Below are 21840 nucleotides of genomic sequence, written 5' to 3' on the forward strand. Positions count from 1 at the left end.
TACCCTTTTAATTGAAAACTCGAGTGCCCTCGCGATCTTAATTAAGAGTTGAAAATCTTTAGCCCAATCGATTGGACAAACGGGGAAGGCCCGATCGGTCAGTTCGCGCTTTGGCAATGGTTATTCGCAATGTGCGCATTTTACACACAGCCATTTCCGCTTTTCGCTTTGTAACTCTCTTTCTGTTATTTTTGTATTTAAAATCGATCATTGCGGGAAAGATACAAATCAATCATGTTACGAATGAGTTAAAAAAATATTGTCTACTCTTATTCCTATTCTATCCAATTTAAAATTATGTAGTAGCTAAAGAAATATTCAAACTACACTTTATTTATAATAATCTTTGCAATAAACAGTTGCAGAAAAGCAGAAAATTTTCTTTGACTCCTTGAAAGATTTTTCAGAACATTTATGCGTCGTTTTTTCCTTTCTCCTTCTTTTGCCGTATCTTCTATTTCTATCGTTCGATCCGCAATTCGAGAAAACACGTGTCTTACGCGAACGCTGGATCAAAAATTCGAGCTTTATGAATTGACGATAGGAAAGCAGCCATTTCGCGAATATCTTGACGAAGATATTAAACGAGTCGCGTATCATTTCACGATGCTCGAGCTGCTCTCGTCAAACGGATGATCGATACTCGATGGTGCAAACGGCTTCGCCTCTCATTTGTATCGCGACAGCGTTATGCGGCAGCTTCCTCCGTTGGCTAATTTCAACGTAAAGCGAGACGGCCGCCGGGAATATCAATAACGTTCGCGGCAAAACCCCGCCGCGCCGCACAGCGATTCCGTTGCTGGGCTCCTCGTTGTTTAGATAATAGACTGCGCCATTATATCGTTTCGTAATGGATCTACGTACGTTTTCAAATGTAAGCGACTACTGCGGCGGCTTGCTCGTCGATACTTTTGCGGAAAACGATACATTATCCCGAAATTATTGCTCTTCCCGATTCAACCGCTATTCATTATTGTTTGAATTAAGATTGAAGATTTCGTGGCAATTTTGCTTCGTTAATGTAATATGATGAATGTTAACATTACCAAAACAGAAATCGTCTCTTCATGTAATATAAATATACAAAGTTTCATTAGCACGTTTGATAAAAAAATACGACTAAGATAATATAATTATATTTAATTCATAACAAACCCTTTCTGTTATTGTAACGTTTATAAAATTTATGTTTGCCTTCTGAATCTGAGATATCAAGAGATATTAAAAATGCGCCTGTAGAGTGCAACCTGCGGTACAAAGCAGCGTCAAGAAAGATCATTCTCTCTGGGCATCTATATTATACACATATTTTATATCTTCATTTCCGATGAGTTATGAATTCGCATTTTTTTCAATTTTTATGAAATTTTTTAAATATTTTTCTAAAATTTTTTTAAAAGAGTATTTTTATATATTTTTATCTTACACAAAATGAGTTTCGAGGCACACTCGCCGTTTCATCATACTATCGATCCGATTAGGAATCCTTATTGCCGACTTCTCCTACCAAAGACTACTTAGAAGTATAATGCACATGCGTGAATATTGATTAGTTGATGCATCTACTGATAGATGGCACCATCGACCTGCTTAAAAAGGGGTCAAAGTATTGTCTGCGAAATTGTGCGGGAGAGTAACGTTGCCGAAAATCTATTGACTGATCTCGATTTTCCGCGGAGTAGAATAAGATAATAAAATGTAAAACTTTTTTATGACATGATACTGCAACATTAAGATGCTTTTTTTTGATTCTTAATATTATGTAAATATTATGCTTTTTTAACAGAAATATTATTTAACATTTTTAAATATCGTAATAATTTAATTTGTATAATAAATGAAAAAAAATGCCTCTCCATATATTGATGAAATAAAGAGCAATAACGTCATAAAAATATTTTATCAAAAGACGCTGATAATGAATTCATAGAAAAGATAAGAATACCTATGGTATATACGTATAAAAATATGTAATATCTAGCTTATAAATATAAGCTCTTTAAAATGTAACAAAAGATGTCAATAATATCGCATATGAAAATGAACTACTCAATAGTTCATCCTTGAAATAAAATCGATCATTCAATCGAGTTCTTGAGAAGGTCGCAACGTTTTCCCTGACAATGCGGAATGGATACAGGGGATGCAAGTTTCGCAACCCTTCGACAAGGGTGCATTGATATGAATAGTCTACCCCTGTCCTTCTCGGGGGCCAATGAATCCCGCGTTCTGACAGTCACGCGTGTCCGTATACGTGAACCTATTGGTACGTACGTAGTGGCTAAGATTAGCTAGTCTCGTTTTATCGGAAATCTTTCTGAACCTTTTGACAACATCGTCATTCCTCTAGCGATCATTTCGATAAATTATTTCGAAACTTTCGGAGTGCGTATTTCTCTTCGAATACTGTAGATTATTCATGATCTCGCTCGTATTGAATAATATAGCATCCTAGTAGCTACCGTGTACCGAATCGTTTCTCAATTCTACCAAAATGGATATCCGGCTTCTAACGCTATCTCACTAACGCGACTTATATTAAAATGTGCAAAGTATTGATTCTTTTCATTTAGGTTCATTAAGAAAAAATTCGACAATGCTCGACGTTAAAATATAATGCGTTACGAGATTAAATTCTTAGAAATAAATCTATTTTACCTTTCTAATTTCAATTTGTCATTAAATGGTAATGGATAAAAAATTAATATTAAGTTTAAAATAAAAAAGTATTTTTGCTTACTTTTCACAGATATCTAAAAATATAATACTATTGTATCACATCCACGTGCCCACATAAAATTGTTTTTTTTTATACAATATATAATATCTTTTTTCTCTCTGTTTGTATGTTAATAACTTATTTTTGCTAATTATATTTGCAAATTATATTTGCATATATTATATATGAGACTACTTTTTTCGTACTTGTTATCGCTGTAAATTTTTATCGAGAAAAATCTATTTATAACGCGATATTTACGCTCAAAATGCAAAATTGCACAAGGGAGACTGAACCATCGTGTAAATGGTAGCATACAGAATCATGCGCACAGAGTTATATGTCTCTCTGCAGAGACGACAAATAATCATTATTTGCACGTCAACTGTATAACGCAAATTTATTGAAATTAAATTTAAATTATTTATTATTTATTTATCATCCGAGCCAGTTAAATTGTAATTATGTGGTAATTGAATCAATCAGTTACCATTAACTTCTATTTTATAATAAAATATGTTATTAACTAATAATTATTACCGCATCACAAATAAAGTATATAAATATATCTCTGAAGAGAATTTTTACTTGAAGAACTGCCGCGTTATATCGAAGTTAGTTAATATTGAAACGTAAATTACAAACTCAAAGTTTCAGAATTTATTACTTTCTTCTCAAATTGTACATTGTTTAAATATTATGTTTATTCATCAATGTATTATTGGATTTTATAAACTCTCGACTATATCCTGCTATTAACTATTCCGATGAAAATGAAAAATCCAACATATATATAACATCTAATAAAATAAAAATTATTTATAATAATAACTAAGCTTATTATTGTACAGTGGATTACACATATAAGCGTTGAATATTGTGCATTGATAAAAAAAGGGAAAAAAATTCACGCAGGTTTTTTTTTCGATCTTTCGTTTCGACATCACGACAGATCATTAATTCTGCAAAGGACATTTTCGTCGCAGTTATCGGCAATGACCGACGTCCACGGGGGCATTAAATATACCGGACGCATCTGGACACAAAACCCGCGGTATTTGCACGCGACCATTTATAACTGGCTAGTCCTGCCGTGGCTACTTAGCAGATATTTTACAGTGAAAAGGTACCCTGTGGTGAAACGAGTTCAAAAGTTCACGTGAAAAACAGCGTCAGGAAATTGCTAGGAAATGGCCGAGAGCGGATGGTCACCCTTTCGACGGGGTGGCTCTCGTCCCTGCCTTCGGTCCTTATAATAACCTAAACAGCTGGAAGAAAGGCCTTTAAAAGGCCAACACGCGTCAGACTTAAAAAACGGGCGATGGGTCTCTGTCAGTGAGCGGGGTAGCGTTGCAGAAAGGAAATTAAGACTTTTCTCCCGCACAAATATTCCACTCTCTCGAACGCTTCTGTTATCGCTTATTATTTGAATCTTTACGTCAGCGCAGCCTTGCGAATACGTGCGATTATTTGCACAGCTACAATTGAAGGAACAAATAAACGACGAAGGGTATCATATTTATAACATTTCAAGGTTTTTCGAACGGATTAATAGTTTATTTATTAATATACATATATTTTATAAGATCAACTCACTCGTTAAATATTGTATTAAATTAAATCCGATTGAGAATACTAATTCGCTTTTTCCTCCTTTCCCAGCGTCGATTATCATATGCATAAATTATTAAGAAACAGAGAAAAAGAAAGAAAGAAAGAAAGAAAGAGAATAAAATAAAATATGTAATTTGTTTTGATAATTAATAAAACTTTTAATTAAACTATTGCTGTTTTGATGTATGACATAACATTAAAACAAATTTTATATATATTATATATATCAAAAGAAACTCTGTTTCAATATAAAAACATCTAAAAATTTAATCTTATTAATTTTATTAAATTATTTAATTTTATCTAATTTTATTCATATCGAAAAAAAAGTTCAATTTAGAAATCAATCAATTTAAATCACCTATTTTCATTACTTAAATCTCAAAAAGCCGAAACCTCTATATAAATCTGTTATGTTATACAAAGAGAGAGAATCCAGCGAAACTATTTACTTAAGACAGTAAAGCTGAGATTACACAAGACGAGATATAACTCGCTAAGTTTACTTTGACCGTTTCATTGTAAGATCAATTTCTTTTATCGCAGATAAAGGTTATTACCTTTTCAGCATCGCACTCGAAGATCCGGCTTACGGCTCTACCTCTGACATTTGTTTTTCTTTATTTTTACGTTATTTCTACGACTTACGATATCAAAGTTGAATCATGTTCGCAATTCTGAGCTGCTTCGCAGTTTAGACGTCGCAAAGCTAAAGTATAAGAAATATTCTTCACATGAAGATAAAATTGTATCCCGCAAAGTTTCATAAAATAAATATTTATCTTAAAAGAAAAAAAAAGATGTGAATTCTTTTTCTCTCTTTTCTCCTTTATTTCATGAAAAATCAATAGGTATCAAAAGAGAAAAAAATAAAATAACGTCGAATTCTTTTTCTCATTCTTTCTCTCGTGCAATATTCTTGATTTATCCCACCTTATATTTCCCTGCGAGAAGGAGAAAGAGAAAAAAGAAGAGAGAGAAACGACGAGATATCAATTAACAGTAAAACGCGTATGTCATGAAACCACTACATCGTCGCCGCCTTCGGGACGACAGAGATGAGGTGGGAAAGCGAGGATAACGCGCGGAAACACGCGCCTGGTGGAAATAATGCGAGTGCCAGGAAAGACTTCCTCGGCTCTTTCCCACCCCTTTCGCAAACTTTCCGACGTTCTTTCTCTCGGTGCAGTGGCCAGTTCGAGCATACTTTCTCCACTTAAACTTTTCGCGCCGGCCGCGAGCGGCATCCCAGCACTTTTTTTCTCCCTTTCTTTCTTTTTCTCTCTTTTTCTCTCTTTCTCTCTTCTTGCTGCGAAAAGATTCAAATACATATACTGTGAACACACATCATCGTGTGAAGACTGCGAGAATAACACAACGTCGTGCCCTCGATTTCAGGTTTTACAGCCGAGAAATCTTGTTACACGAGAAATAAAGAGTCGCGTAAACTATAGGTGTTCTTTTACAGGGACTTGTTACGATCGCTTCGATAATGTCGCCTCGCGAATTTTCGGACAACTTTAAAAAGACCACTTTCGTCAACGCGAGTATATTCTAAGGATATAAAGAAAAGTTCACAGAATGTCTAACAGCAAGAAAAAAATTATCCACATTTGTAATGTTATATGGATAAAATTCATGAGATATATTTCGTGCTTCTTTTTTTTTTTATCTATATTGTCAAGTTTTTCAAAAAAAAAATGTGCACTAACTAAAAAATAACATATGTCAATTTACAATTTAAGTGCGATGTGCGAGCGCCACTGTTGTATTGTTTGTTCTGATACACACGCGACGATAAATAAATAGCGCAAGCGCGACAGTGGCAGCCGTCTTTATCAGAGACTCAAAAATCGATTAGACGAAATTTGATTAAACATTTGTTTTCTCTTGTTATAAATTTTGATCAATTAATTTTCATTTTTTGAAATATAATCTCTGAGTATATATGTGTACTTCGTAATATATAAGTTGTACATTTATACGACGAGATAGAGTGTTCAATAATATGTAAACCGGATCGTACTTACATTCTTATTTAATTTCTTGTTTATTAGAAAATTCATTTGATGGATACTTGAATTTTGCCAGTCTCATACAAAGGTTATATAATAAAATACCAAATGAGAAACATTTAATGCTTTTATATAAAGCAGTTGCTAGCAATTTCGCTCTTCCTAGAATGCTTCCTCATGGACGCGACAAAAAAATCTGCCACGCGTTTACGCGTTTTTTCGATATAAAGAAGCTACTGCCCAGAGTTTATTTCACGGCAATCTCTCGCCTTGGTATTTTATGGTTAACGCGTCGCGACGTGCATAGCGAAGCTGAAAAGCCAAGCCAAGGGCGGTGGAAAGCGGACGAAGAACAGGTCGACGCATCTCGCTAAGCGAAGGGAGACTTTACGATATTCTTTTCAACGCCTTCTCATCGTTTCGTTTTACGGATCATCATTTTCTTTCAGTGTCGTAGATTTTATTCAACTCCTAGAGGCCGTACAGGGTCACGTCGTTCGAATTGTAGGCAAATTTTCGCGATTCTTATCAAGACTTTTTTGTATTCACGTTGCTAGTAGAAATATAACTGGGATCACTTTGAACTCTCGAGATAATTATTGCTATCCTCAATTAGCATTTACTGGGAAAAAAATATGTATGCTCGTCTACATTCTGTCTAATTAAAAAAAAAAAAAAAAAAGAATGTGAGTTTTTTAGTTAATTTGCATGATACGTTAATTTTGCTTTAATTCTCGGTAGAATAATTGTTCAATCGGAAGTGCGATCTACGTTGTAAAAAAACTTGCTGCAGTCGTATAATTAGAAAACCGTTACGATCTGATAATAATCTGTCGCTTGAAAATAAACACTCACTTATCAATTAATGATTTTGTATCTCAATGTCTCGTGCATATGTCTAGCGAGCGATCTACGCGCAATCAATAGATCGCGCGATAGCAAGAGTATTGAGATAATACTCGCATCGTAACGAGAGAATTGGGGAAGGTATGTAAAACAGCGTCTAGCCGTAGTAGAGACATAGTTTTAGCTAATTCGCGAGAAGACACACTCTCTCTCTCTCTCTCTCTCTCTCTCTCTCACTCACTCTCTCTCTTTATCTGTCGAAATCGCCTCTACTTTACTTCCGGAGTGGTTCCGCGTATAGCGGTAACCTCCCGGACGGTCAACCGTGGACCCTCCTGCGCGTAAATCACAGCACTGCCGCAGATCCAATTATCAAATTGTCCGGCACTTCAGCCTAGAGAGACTCCCGCTCTCTCGTTTCGGTGGGGACGAGAGAGTGATACCGAGCAACGGGCGCGTTTACGCCGAAGAACGCAAGCGAGATGACGGGGCAACCGAGTCCGCTAACTAAGGGAGCGATAGATTCTACAGGACAAAACCGCGAAAGACGGGACGACGACATCGGCCAAGATTTATCGCTTAAGTAACTCTATCGAGGCGAAATCTAAGTGAACATCGGCCAAGTACGAGAAACAGGAAACAAGAAAGAGACTCTTTCTCTAGTGTATACATAGAGTATAGATCGTTGAGTTAGATAAATATAGAGATAATGTGAGATTTCCTACATGTGTGTTATCTGTATATTTTTATCTGCATATTAACGAATTAATCGTCCCCGATATAAAAGAATATTGATTTCCATCTCGTTATCATTCATCATTGGAAAATCTTGATAGTAAAATCTAAATAATTATTTTGATATCATACAAAATAAATGATAAAAATTGCTTATTAGGCATCTTTTCCTTTATTGAAACTGATTTTTCAATTAAAGATTCTAAATTGTACGCTGTCTAATTTTATCAACAATATTATTACATAGAAAGCTTGTACGAGATTTATACGAGATATGTATAATTGACTAATATCAAAAAATGATAAACTTATGTTTACAGATTTTGTCTTAATTTTAAAGTTCTAATTTGACAATTTTCTAGATAAAAATCTAATCTTGATTAAATTTGAATTGGTTTTATCATAATAATCATGTATATTCAATAAAATTTCTTATATTTTTGCAATATATATATATATTTTGTTAAATTATCAATTTAATATAAAATAATTAAAAAATAATCCATTTTTTTGCTGTATTTAAAATAACATATATAATTTCCATTTTTCACAAGTATCACTTTTTTATTAAAAATAAAGTTTACAATTAATATTTTCGGATACTAAATATGGTTGACAGCTGTTATTTTTATCTGGGACATTTATGGTAATTTCATAACGAGTTTAATGGTTTCTTAGGGGTTGAGCCGTCGCGTGTAACGGAAAGGAGTGGTTAGCTCGGAAATGTAAGTCGGAAGTGCGTGTAGATGTTGCACTGTGTTAAGGAAAGGGATACAAATGTACACACTCTCTGCACGCAAGTCTAATTCAAACGTCAGCCTGTGGAGGCAAAGGTAATTCATTTGCACGTTCAAAACACGACAATTCTATTATGATCGCTCTGCGAAATAAGACATCATCAAAAGAGATCATAACACAAATGTGCTAATTCATCGTGTGCGTTTCTTGATTTAAAATTAATATAGAAATTTATAATTAATAAAATTAGAAAGCAAAGAGCATTTAATGTGCATATACACATTAAAGAAAAGTTTGTTTTAGAATAATCACAACTTATAGGCGGCACAAATAATATATTTTATAAAGTAGAAACTCGTTGTAAAATACGAGGAAAAGATAACGCTGTGTTGTACAGCATTATCACTTCTTCGAAACAGCCTCTGATTCTTGAGTATGATTCACGTCAGTTTAATGATCGTGCGACACATGTTATTATATGTTACGACGTATATATACATATGTACATACGTCGATAATTTTAAATGCTTGAATCGCGTTGAAATAACCTCGCATTTCCAGTAATTTTATCATGAGACGTAGGATCCGCCGAAAGCATTCACGTGAAAAAATGCAATTTCTGCCATTTCGTACCAGGATTTTCCACCTTATCGAATTCCTCCATTTAATGTTTTGCCTTCGAGTCGGAGAATTTTTCTCCTAGTTTTTCGTCCAACTACATATCTACTAAAATTGCACAATTATCGTTATAATGAAATGATTCACTATACATCAGTTAGTCCAGAATCAAGACCGAATTTGATAAACGTTTTAATCGTTTACATTGCATTAAATTACAGATAATGGCGCACTCAATTAAGCGAACTTTACGTATAGAGAGAAAATATTATTTATATAGTAGCTACGGGGGGTTTGGTCAACGCGCGCAGATTGAGTGACAGTAGGAATTAGGCGTTTACATATTTTTGGCAGTATGCTGCATCAATGTTGTTTGTTATTAATGTATGTAATTAATACTATATGTACAAATTATACAAATTATATAATATCCATTATATAATATCCAATTCATTATAATATCCCTGTACTATTGATATCGTTAATTTAGCTATATGAAAATATCCGAAATTTATGGGGATTTAGAGAAAGTTAAAACTAAAATTTTGATTAAAGCGCTAAACGGCATAAAAATCGGTTAAGGTGTTATATCGTTTTAAACATTTTCACAATAGAACAATATATGTATAAAATAACAAACGATATGTATGGTAGTACTTATTCCATTTATTTTGCACATATTTTGTTTTGATATCTTATATATCTTGATATTTCTACATATTATAAATATTAGTAAGTTAATTTGGTTATTGGCTTTATAAAAAGTATTATATACTATCAGATCAAAAAAATTATAATGACAACACAAGTGTTTGTTAATTGTAATTACATACGATATATTTATAAAAATTGTCAGATTAAGATAATAAGATTTATAAAAAAAAAATTTCGATTATATATTTGATTCAAAAAACAGATTTTACACTTTAAGTTAATAAATAATAAATAATGCGTTTGAGAAAAAAGATATGATAACCATCATCAATTTTCAGAAAATATCCGAAAAGTTTTTTCTCATGGGCGGCGAGGGGAGGGGGAGAGAGGAACGACAATCAATTGAATCAATTTAGAGAGCGGTTTTGATAGGCCGAATGACACGTGAGCGTGTTACACGGCGCGTGTTCTGAAATATTACGCCGGTGGTGTCGCCAATTATCGCCGACAGCGCGCGAAAAACGTAATGGACGATTACAACTAACATCAAATCGTGACACTTTCGGACAATAAAAAGTTGGGAATGTGCAAACCGTGACGGTCGCGTACGATGGCACTGTTGACAAAACGTGATTATATTTTGCTACATCATTCGCGAAATCGCGGCAAAATGTCAAAATAATAACTTGGTGTAGATACATTATAGTGACGAAACGAAATAATGATTATCAAAGGTTGCAGACTATAGCTGCATTAATGGTAAATCAATTTTGAATTTTGCGGACACATCAAATAGTAATTCTAACTAACAGTATCTTAGAATAATTTTTTTTATTAGATTATATTATATGGTATTAGTATAATATTATTAGCAAATATTTATTATATATACAGGATGTCCCAGAGTACTTGTGCCAACGCCCGTGAGGTTAGCAGGTAGGGCACAGTAAACTGAGCAAAAAAGTCTTATACCATTTTGCGATTCTCGCAATAATTATTAAAATATTAATTGAAAACGCTTAACGAACAATATTATAAATATCTACAAGATGTCCGGTAATAATCGCCCCAACTCTCTAGGACAGATAGAGCAGGTCAAACTGAACATAAAAGTCCTGTATCATTTTGAGATTAGTGCAATAATTATTGAACTATGAATTAAAAACGTTCAGGGTATACTGAGCGCTATATGCGGCGCGCGCTTATACGCTGAGCGTTTTTAATTAATATTTTAATAATTATTGCGAAAATCGCAAAATGATACAGGACTTTTATGTTCAGTTTGACCTGCTCTATCTGCTCACGAACATTGACACATGTGCTCTGGGACACTCTGTGTATTACCGTAGACACATAATGTATTAATAATATTTAAACTTTTAATTTACATAAAAACTTAATTCGTTGTAGCATAATGTTACTGCGTTTTTATTTGTTTACGCTTGTTATCTTTACAATGGCGCATTAAATTTGGAATAATTTCTGGAATAATTTATGATCATCATTGTGTCTTCGTTGATTTGTTCATCTTATCATACTTTGAAAAGAAAACATGAGTTTTTGTCTTACTGACAAGATTAAATAACAGTTTTAAAAAAATCTTATATTTTAGAAAATGAACAGGAAAAATACCGAGAGATATTACATAATCTAATCATTATCAAGTTACAATTACTATTATTTTTGGTATTATCAGTGTTAAAAAATTATGATAAAAATTTATTTTTTTCTCCTTGCACGCACAAGTCTTAATATAAATAATGCAAATAATAAATTCTCTTAGTATAAATAATAAGTGTATATATTATTTAATAAAATCTCTTATATATGTCTTACAGAAATACAGAAATCCATTTTTTAAAATACCAGTTATTTTGATCGTAATTAATGTACTGGGTGGTTTAATGCAAAACAGAACAAGTAAACGAAATGACGCGATTACTATTTGAGTCTCATATTATTTACAACCGATAGAATTTAATAACAACGATAATATCAAGGAATTGCAAGCAATGTAAGATGTATTAAGGTCATTAAAGTGCACTCACACATATTTAAAAACATTATCAGTTTATAATTTTGTGTACACATCAGCCTGTATATAAGCTGAGAAATTTTCGGTGAAGTTCACAGAACGTTTTGAAGAGAGCAAACTGCAGGTGAGAATAGGTGAGCCTCCGCATAAATTATTTCTAATTTAAAAATATTTCTCTATCTTGAATGTTTCGATTTTTTATACGATACGAAGATAAGCTCTTAAATTAAAAGAATAAAAAATGGTCAATAATGATGGCTAGTAAGAGCAAATCGCTATTCTTGGAGCGCAAAAATTTATTTTGGTTATGAAAATACAAATTGAATGGAAGCGAACGTTTCGGTCTACTTTAAGACCTTCCTCAGCGTTAATTACATTGGTAAAAAACGGAAATTCTTTGTTTATAAAATTCTATGTTTTCATTAACATTACGTGTCTGATTCGAAATTCGCATAAACGTTGGTCAAACTATCGGTCAAAAAGTAAAGTAGACCCAAACGTTCGCTTCCATTCAATTTGTATTTTCATAACCAAAATAAATTTTTGCGCTCCAAGAACAGCGATTTGCTCTTTTAATTATATCACAATATCAAACAATTATCATCTTGTTATATAATAGTTTACGTTAACGAGATGTAAACTTATCTCTATTATATATGTTTACGCACGAATATTTGTTTATAATTATCTTCATAATCTTTACAATTATAAACGTTTGAGTTATTTTGATAATGAGAAAATGGATTCTTAGAAAAACTAGCCATCATTATTGATCATTTTTCAATTTTTTATAGAAAAGAAATCAGCAAAAACTATTAAGATGGGAAAACTCATTCTACTTCTTTGCTTTGCGCTTCTTGCAATGACTTTGACCATGGCTTGTGTTCAACTTAGTCTCCCAGTAAGTACCGTTACGTTATCATTCAAAATTGTAATATGTGTATAATGTGTATGTCTAAATCTTTTATTAGTATAACAAACGTACATTAATCATCAAAACCATTAATATTAATCATGTAATTTAATATTATATTCCGCTCCACAATAATTATTATATCAATTTATACGGCAAAATATATATAATGTCGTTAAGTTGAACGGTTTTCAAAAATGATATCATGTAAAATCGTACATATAATTTTGCGTCATCTTTTTACAGTGTCAGAATACAAAGGACTGTTGCCCCGGTTTAGTATGCGTCCCAAATGCAAACATATGCATTCCAAAATAAATCTTAGGTTCCGGCGGACTAAGAAGACCCTCAATAACTGAATAAAAAGACCGATTATATTCTATGCCTACGATTAATCTTTTTTAATTAGAGAAGAAATTTTGTATTAAATGGTGTTAATGTATTAAATGTATATTATACCACTATAATTAAAAATATACATATATAATAATATATATTTGTTTACTTATTGTATAAAAAAATTCCTTTCATATTTTTCTAAGAATCCATTTTCTCATTATCAAAATAACTCAAACGTTTATAATTGTAAAGATTATGAAGATAATTATAAACAAATATTCGTGCGTAAACATATATTCGTATAATAGAGATAAGTTTACATCTCGTTAACGTAAACTATTATATAACAAGATGATAATTGTTTGATATTGTGATATAATTAAAAATTGTATAAAATAATATTAACTTTTTATACAATTGTGGATTTTATACCTGGATTGAATCAGTTATTTAAATTTTATTGCGTAATATAGTCACTGTTTATTTGCTACAACCTTCTTTTTTATTTTTCCATGTTAAAAATGCGTTATTGCAACTGAATATACAAAGCATGTTTATTTAAAGCATTAAGTGAAATTATCTTTTTTTTTGAGTAATCGCTCTAAAAATAAAATTTCATTAAATATCAAGTTATAAGAAGTTGTATAAGAAAGTTATATAAGAAACATATTATTAAAAATTTATTATTAAAAATCGTACTTTTGAAATAGATGAGTTAATACATAATGTATCCTTTCAACAATATAAAAATACAATAGTTAACTTTTTATATTCCCACAATCCTATACTCTCATAAATAATTCATGAATAATATTATAGTTATTTCTACATAATTTATTACATGATGTAGAGTTATATAATTACTAAATAGGATTATAACAATGAAACAAAATTCATACAAAATTTTTTGTAAATTACAGCAAACTATATAATTTTTATATTTTATATAGTTATAACATAGTATTAATATAATCTGATTATTACATTATATAATTTAATTTGTAAAATGTATTGAATCCTTTAAAACATTTTAATGTCAATTAAAGAAAATGCTACACAAAAAGTAATTTAAAAAAGATAAAAGTATTAACTTTGCTGTGAAAGCGTAAAACTTACAGCATATGATATTCTTCTTTCTTATGCACATATTAAATAATATAAACAGTGTTTCAATATTTTTGATTTGCACAAGTGTGACACAAAAAGTATAAATGGCATCTGAAAGTCAAATATCGATCAATTGCGTTCTGCGCAACGGTTACTCCAGAAAAGTAATTTATTTATTTATTCACATTATTTTAAATTATAATAAATGTTTAAATCTTTAATATTATTAATAATATTATATTAATATTATTATTATTTAATATTATTAATTTAGTATTATGATTGTTTATCATTTAAATAATAAATTAATGTAAAGCTATTTTAACAAATTTTGAGAAAGTATTAAGTTATTTTATTTGGCATAATAATAGGTTATTTATATACAAATGTGATAATTATAGAAAAAACAAATATTGAAGATGAAGGGCGTTATTTTCACCGTTCTCATTATAATTGCTATGGCTTTCGCTGCTCCTCAAGGAGATACGTGCAGTCCTATGGGACAATCTGTAAGTATTTTGATTGAATTTATATTTTGTGAATATATTGTAAAAAAGAACTTATTTTGCACGTATTAGATTAAGAAAAAGAAAGAGAAGAAGAAAAAGGGGAAAAAGAAAAAAGATCTAAAATTAAAATTAAATTTATAATATATAAATTAAGATCAAATTGCGTTTTATATTTTACATAAAGTCAGTATTTGCAATAATATTGAATAATACTTTTTTTAAATAAAATATTTTAAATATTTTAGTGTCAACTATACTACGATTGCTGTCGTTATCTGGAATGTTTAACCTATGCTGCAAAGTGTGTAGCAAAATCAGGTCTGCTTGTGCCTGGAGAAGATAACAGACCTCTTGGTCCTGGACCATATCCACCAAATGCACCATTTTCTTGATTTTTTATTACTGACCACAATCTCGCTTTTTCTTTGAGAAACAGAATTTTTATATATTATATGTAAAATTTCTAATAATTCGACACGTTTAAAAAAACTGTATATCAATATTCCTTAAATAAATAAATAATTAATTGATAAATGTCACTGCGTAATCGCACTTTATATAATATTTAAAATAGATAGAAAGGGATAAAATGTTTGTAAAATATTACTATATGCGTATTGAAACTGTACTTACACAATCATTAATTCTTCGGTAATGATTAAAACGAATTAGACGACCGCGCCCATTATTATTTGGAGGGATTATCGTAAATACATCTGCGGGTATAATCGGATGTGCTTGAAATTTAATATCTATTATTACACGCTATAGCTCCTACCATGAACGCTATGTTTAGCTGTTAGATGCATAATTAAATATACATTAATTAACTAACGAGGTTGATGAGTGTGTAAAAAATCGGCGTGTGTTATTATTAACACTTTATAAATTTATAACTGAAATCGTATAAGAGTTGAACAGTAAATAAAATATCTATTTTTCATGGAATGTATCTACAAATGTACGTACATATTATCAAATGTATTTAGAATCGTATAAATAATTAAACAATTTTATTAATTGATTATAATTAAAAAAACTTAAATTGATTTTTATTTTTCTTTTACAATACAAATAGTAAATAATAAGTGTTCTATCAAGTGATTATGCGCAGTAAGTTTCATTAAGTACTTATTCTTTGACAGTAATCCTAATTTGCATATGTATAATTATCTAATTGGGCCTAAAGTAGAATCAAATAAACATTACTTGATTATGGAACAATTGCGCAACTATTGCATTTTATCGATAAAAGTAACACACGACCTTGTAAAACTCTATATAAATGTTGTGCAAAACATGTGTGTTCATGGACAATATAAATGCGATATAAATGAGCATGATATTTAATAATATTGAAATAATTGGTATTATGTTGCATTTTATTAAACTGGAGATCTGACATACGCACGCACTCTTTATACGTTTATATTTTCACCAATTAAATGTAAATTCTCGGGTATTTATATTGTTTCATATTAATTTTCAACAATATGTATACAGTCAAAATCGGTAATGCATTTTGTATTGGCAAAACAAGAGCTATTTAAATATACTAGTCACTACTTATTATTTTTCCTCTACTTAAAAATTGATTATATTTATTATCGATTATCAATACCGAAAGAAAGAAAGAGACAGAAAGAGAGAGAGAGAGAGAGAGAGAGAGAGAGAGAGAGAGAGAGAGAGAGAGAGAGAGAGAGAGAGAGAGAGAGAGAGAGAGAGAGAGAGAGAGAGAGCACTAAAAAAAAAGAGTATATTTTACGTTTAGATATGCAAATTTGATATGAGATTTAAAATTTAAAAAGAAAACGTATATAAATATTCGTTTTGTATATTTCTTGAACATCTCATATACGTCAATTAACACTGAAAAGTTCAAAACGGCGATAGCACTTGAGTCGAATAGACTGCGGTAAATCCGTGAAACGCGAATGTCGCTTAAAAGCGTCAAGCGTGTCTGCTACTGTTGCGGATATACTAAAAAGGTTAATTCGGCTCATGATGTGTCGAAGCTTCGCCGATGACAGGAAAAAAACCCCGACTATATTCCTATTCAGCCACTATGGGCAAACAAAAGGACAATGCTACCGGATGATTCAGTTTCCTTTCCTGTTGTTTCCTGTCAACCGAATTAAAGAACAAGAGCGCTTTGTCGGAGAATCAATGGAATGCACGAGGCGCGCAATATGCACTCGATAGAATGCCGGCGCAAAGGGCAAAAAGCACTTGTGCATTCGATACTGTTGAAATGGAAAGAGAATATCAGCGGAAGGCGCCTTTTTGTATTCTCATATTCTCGTTTTATGCGTATAAGATGAACTGTAATAACCAAAATCTGCAATAACCGCGAAACGATTTCTCTCGCAAACGTGAGTTTAAGATTGATGTAACGAATGATTCTATAGGATGATTCACTCTTCCGCAATACAGCGTTTATTATCTTTATTGGCATTTAAGTCGCGTCAGAGTTGCTTGTATGTTTGTATTAATTTTAGAATATAAATGACTATTTTTTTAAATTTAGAATGTTGAATATTTTAAGGCATACAATTAGCAAATTTTTACATATTTTAAATATAAGGAGAACATTATCTAAATCTGAAATTATTATATTGAAAAAAAGAACAAAAATAATAAGTAGTATATAAGAACGAACATGGAAAGATTGTTAACAAATAAAAATTTTTTAAAAAACGTAGATATCTAATTGTCAAAATATTTTTAGAATATATAAATAAGACATTTCACCAATATAAAAAATCTATTAAAGATATTGTGCCAAACATATGTATGCATATTGTATGCATATATCTACGTTCTTTAAAAAATTTTATTTTTTAACAACTTTTTTATATCAGTCCATTATTTTTGTATTTATTTTTAATATAATAAATTTTTCGGTCTGTTTTCAATAATTTTTTGTCTAAAATTATGATATTGTTTTATATGATGCATAATGCATATGTATGTACCTATACCATAATATGTCTCAAAAATCGATTATTTTGAAATAAGAAATCATCGCAATGAAAGTATCACAAAAACTCAAATATCATAAAAAAAAATTTTCAATTAATTTAATGTTGAACAATGATTAATTATATTAAGAATGTCATAAATTTTTAAAACTACAATTTATATGCTTATACATCATTTTTATATATGTATATATACAATTTTTATTAATTAAAATATAATTATTGCTTGGCTAAGATAATCTAATACGATATTAGAATAGATATTCGAAATTAAATAAAATATTTCTCCCTCCAAAAAAAAAGTATGACATCAATACTTTCGAAGAATTTGTTCTTAAAAATGTGTTTTTTAGTAGATATAAAATATTTTTTATGTATACCATAACGATTATTAATTGACTTGATAATGTAAATGCACAAGTATGTCACTGACTTTAGATAAAAGATCAGCAAACAAAGAAATAGCAAAAAAATATCCACGAAGAAAATGTAACGACTATAACCACTTCTGCGTCATCGAACACAACATGGTATGTACATATGTATCTGTGTTAGTAGTTGTATAAATGCTTTAACCGTTGTAAATGAAGAAATCAGTCGAGGTCGAGATTTCCAGACGGTCAGAGTCAAGACGAGCATTCGCTGAAATATCCCGTGAGTATTTACTAACACGAATTATTAATCGCATACATCTATTTGAAATTTGTTTACTCTATATATGCATTGGATATAAATGACTTGTCTCTATAATAAAGTTTTATTAATTATTATAAAATTATTTATTTAAAAAATGTTGATTATTTATATTAAAAAATAGTCTGAAAATTTGACATAACAATAAATTTTATTTATTAAACAGTTATTACTATATTCAATTTAGTCAACAACTTCTCAATTTTATTTTATTTTATTTTAATTAAATGCATTTTGTGAGAGAGATATTAGAATTTGTTTCTTTATTAACGGAAATTCGATATATTGAACTCTTATTATAATTTTTCAATTTTTTAATATTTATTATGTCATGATACGTGTGTCCGATGATGAATAGTTACAAAAAAATTACATTTTCTCATAGACATGACGATGACATGACATGAGGATATTGCCTACATTTGACGACATACATATTCATGTATATATTCATATCATTCATTTTATACATATACGTCTCACATATTACTTTTACAATTGTTGATGGGCGCGTTTATTATTATTATATTTTTATTAATAAAGAGAAAGTCAAGTTTTAAAGTCTTAAAAATATTTTAATGTTGCAGATTAATTCAAAAAATTTATGATTTAAAAGAAAGCTCTACATAGATTATATATATATATATATATATATATATATATATATATATAATATATACAATGTGAACGTCGCGCGTAGATATTAGATGTAAACTAAATTTGTGAAATTTGATCGTAATAAGCAATCGTTTATTCATATTTAGTCATTATGTTGTTATGTTATTAGAGAATATTGCAGAGTGCATTTAACCTGCACTATGTTTATTGTTCATGGTTAAAATAATTGTATACTTTGATAGCATATTAGACGTTTTCATAACCGAATAATATAAATTTATAAAATGTAATGCAGCAATTATTTTGTCTACATTGCAAAGTATGTAAAATTGCTTAAATAATAAGTGTAATGTTAAACAGTTTTATTATTTATTGTGTAGTTTTATAGTTTATACAATTCTTCATCTTTTTACAATGTATTGAAGACTAATTGAATCAGACATTTCGTCCTTGATGATTCATTCATGTATATATACCTATAACCGGTTACTAAGATAAAATTCATGGTCGACTTATCGCATTACGTAAGCTGAATTTAAATTTACACATCGGAATATGTCTCGCATGAATTAGGAATATGAGAATGAAAATAAAAAATAAAATTTTTTATTTTAATATAATTAAAATTGTATCAATTATACGTTATTTATAAATTTATGTATATAAGTTTTTTAATTTATATGAAATTATCACATTTAGAAATATTCTATATTTTTGACGTTAATATTAATTTATTAAAATTTTTGATTGCAGAGTAAGAAACGTTACTGTGAAGGATGGCGAAATTAATCTTATACGTTTTCATAGCGTTGCTAGCTGCGTCTCTTATCATGGCAGCCGATAAGCCGAACTGTGGTCGACATGGTGACCCTGTTAGTATATACATGTTTTTATTTATTTTGCTTTTCTGATAAAATCTATTTTTTTATTCTCATTTCTTAAAAGTATATAATATTGCTGTGATCAATAAGGAAAACGCAGAAAATACTCTTAGCTCGTGATTTGATAATTTTGCTAATTTTGCAATAAACTTGTAATGGAATTCTGAATAATTTAATATAAATATTTATGATAGCTTGCCTCAATATTGTACAGTAAGTGAAAGTGCAAGAATATTAATTGAAAAGAATAATAGTCTAATATAGAAAAAAATACAAGTGCGATTTCTCAATGGCAATACCGTGATGATTAATTCAGAATACAATAAAATGTATTGTACTCACTTGTTAAAATTAAAAAAAAATGTATTCTTATAGTTTCTTATATATGTATAATATATCAATTTATTAAGTTTTGATGAATAATTTTATTTTTATTTATTAATTATGTTTGTATTTGTTAAAATATTTTCTTTAAAAATGAGATTTACAATATATATCATCTTATTAATGTTCGTATTTATATAGAATTAAATTGTTAAATAACATTTTATTTATTAAATTTCAGTGCGTTTCTAGCTCAGACTGCTGTACCAATACCCCTATGAGATGTCACATATATGCAAATAGATGTCAAGTTATAATTACTGAAGCTGAAATAATGGCTGCACGTGAGAAAATCTTGAAGCGGAAAGGCAAAGATTATTAAAAGATGTATTAACAATCTTATTAGGTCTAATCTGAAGACTACATTTCAAGAAATTGGGCAGTGATATATAAGATTTATAATAATAATAATTAAAAAATTATTCTGTCACGTAAATATTCAGTAAAAATGTAAATAATACGATATTTTTTGACATGAAATGCAAATAAAAAGCAAATAAATGCAAATAAATTGGATGTCTTATTTATGAAGATTTTTTAAAATATATAAAAAGCATATCTTATACATTTATTTATTTTTTAAATTTTAATTTGGCATAAAGATATCTACCATCATACTATGTTAACATTTTTTAAATCTTAAAGTTACATAGAATAAAAAATACTTTATTACTCACCAGTTTTACGCGCAACAGCGGAGTTGTAGTACATAATTGTGATCTGTAAAATACAAATAAACTTAAATTAAAATAAGTAATATTTTAAATTCAATTATAAGCAATTTTTGGTTTAAGATCAGATATTTTTTGTTCTTAAATCAAAATATTGAATTTAAAAGATTATATAATCTTTAAAAAAAAATCTGTCTAAAATTGAAGTCTGTTATAAATAACAAATAATTATAAACGTAAAATCTTAAACATAAAATAAAAATATTTGATACGTATTTATATAATAATATGATAAATAATGTATTTATATAACAATATGATAATCGACAGCGTAGAAGTCACTTAACTAATTTTTTTGAAACTCATACTTTATATATTTTAAGACAAAAACTGAGTCTGCTCCAAAAAATATTCATTTTGTATGTAATTACGTTTGAATCGATTGCATATATATCATATACACAACATTGCTATAAATTTTAAAATAATATGTCTTTTATAAATAATAAACCAAACTTTATTCAAAAAATGATGCACAAATTATATATTACACATTCGTAATACCAACGCGATATATTGTACTATGTATATTATAGGTGCGCGCTTGATATTTTTTTTTAATATTATATAGGCTTCTTCTCGATATTATATAGGTTTACTTAACGATATTTTTATTTTTATAATTTATTAATATTTATTTTATTAATATATTCTGAGCTTGCTTTGTTTAGATTATCATTTATTTGCGCTAACGATGTGATGTATTACAT

The 21840-nt window shown here is 29.6% G+C and overlaps 1 protein-coding gene and 2 long non-coding RNA genes across 5 annotated transcripts in view; 2 read left to right on the forward strand and 1 right to left on the reverse strand.

Moving 5' to 3' along the window:
* The window catches only part of LOC140665400 (uncharacterized), a 197864-nt gene that overhangs the window by 173995 nt on the left and 2029 nt on the right, over window positions 1-21840 (reverse strand). For all 3 annotated transcript variants that reach the window (XR_012046601.1, XR_012046600.1, XR_012046599.1), the window contains exon 2: window positions 21077-21119. This is a non-coding gene — a long non-coding RNA (uncharacterized lncRNA). The remainder of the gene's footprint in view (window positions 1-21076; window positions 21120-21840) is intronic.
* On the forward strand, window positions 11974-13255 carry LOC140665398 (uncharacterized). The gene is made up of 3 exons (XR_012046591.1): window positions 11974-12108; window positions 12769-12875; window positions 13134-13255. It is a non-coding gene; the product is annotated as an uncharacterized lncRNA (long non-coding RNA).
* Window positions 18344-20910, forward strand: LOC140665397 (omega-conotoxin-like protein 1). Its single transcript, XM_072891487.1, has 3 exons — window positions 18344-18477; window positions 19888-20006; window positions 20581-20910. Exons 2-3 carry the CDS (start codon window positions 19911-19913, stop codon window positions 20719-20721), a joined length of 237 nt encoding a protein of 78 aa, XP_072747588.1. The 5' UTR covers window positions 18344-18477; window positions 19888-19910; the 3' UTR covers window positions 20722-20910.

Source organism: Anoplolepis gracilipes, chromosome 4, assembly GCF_047496725.1.
Source record: "Anoplolepis gracilipes chromosome 4, ASM4749672v1, whole genome shotgun sequence".
In the NCBI taxonomy this organism is placed as follows: Eukaryota; Metazoa; Arthropoda; class Insecta; order Hymenoptera; family Formicidae; genus Anoplolepis; species Anoplolepis gracilipes.

Coding starts and splice junctions, on each gene's coding strand:
- LOC140665397 (XM_072891487.1), top strand. CDS start 19,911: ATGGCGAAATTAATCTTATACGTTTTCATAGCGTTGCTAGCTGCGTCT. Junction 20,007..20,580: donor GTGGTCGACATGGTGACCCT/GTTAGTATATAC, acceptor ATTAAATTTCAG/TGCGTTTCTAGCTCAGACTG.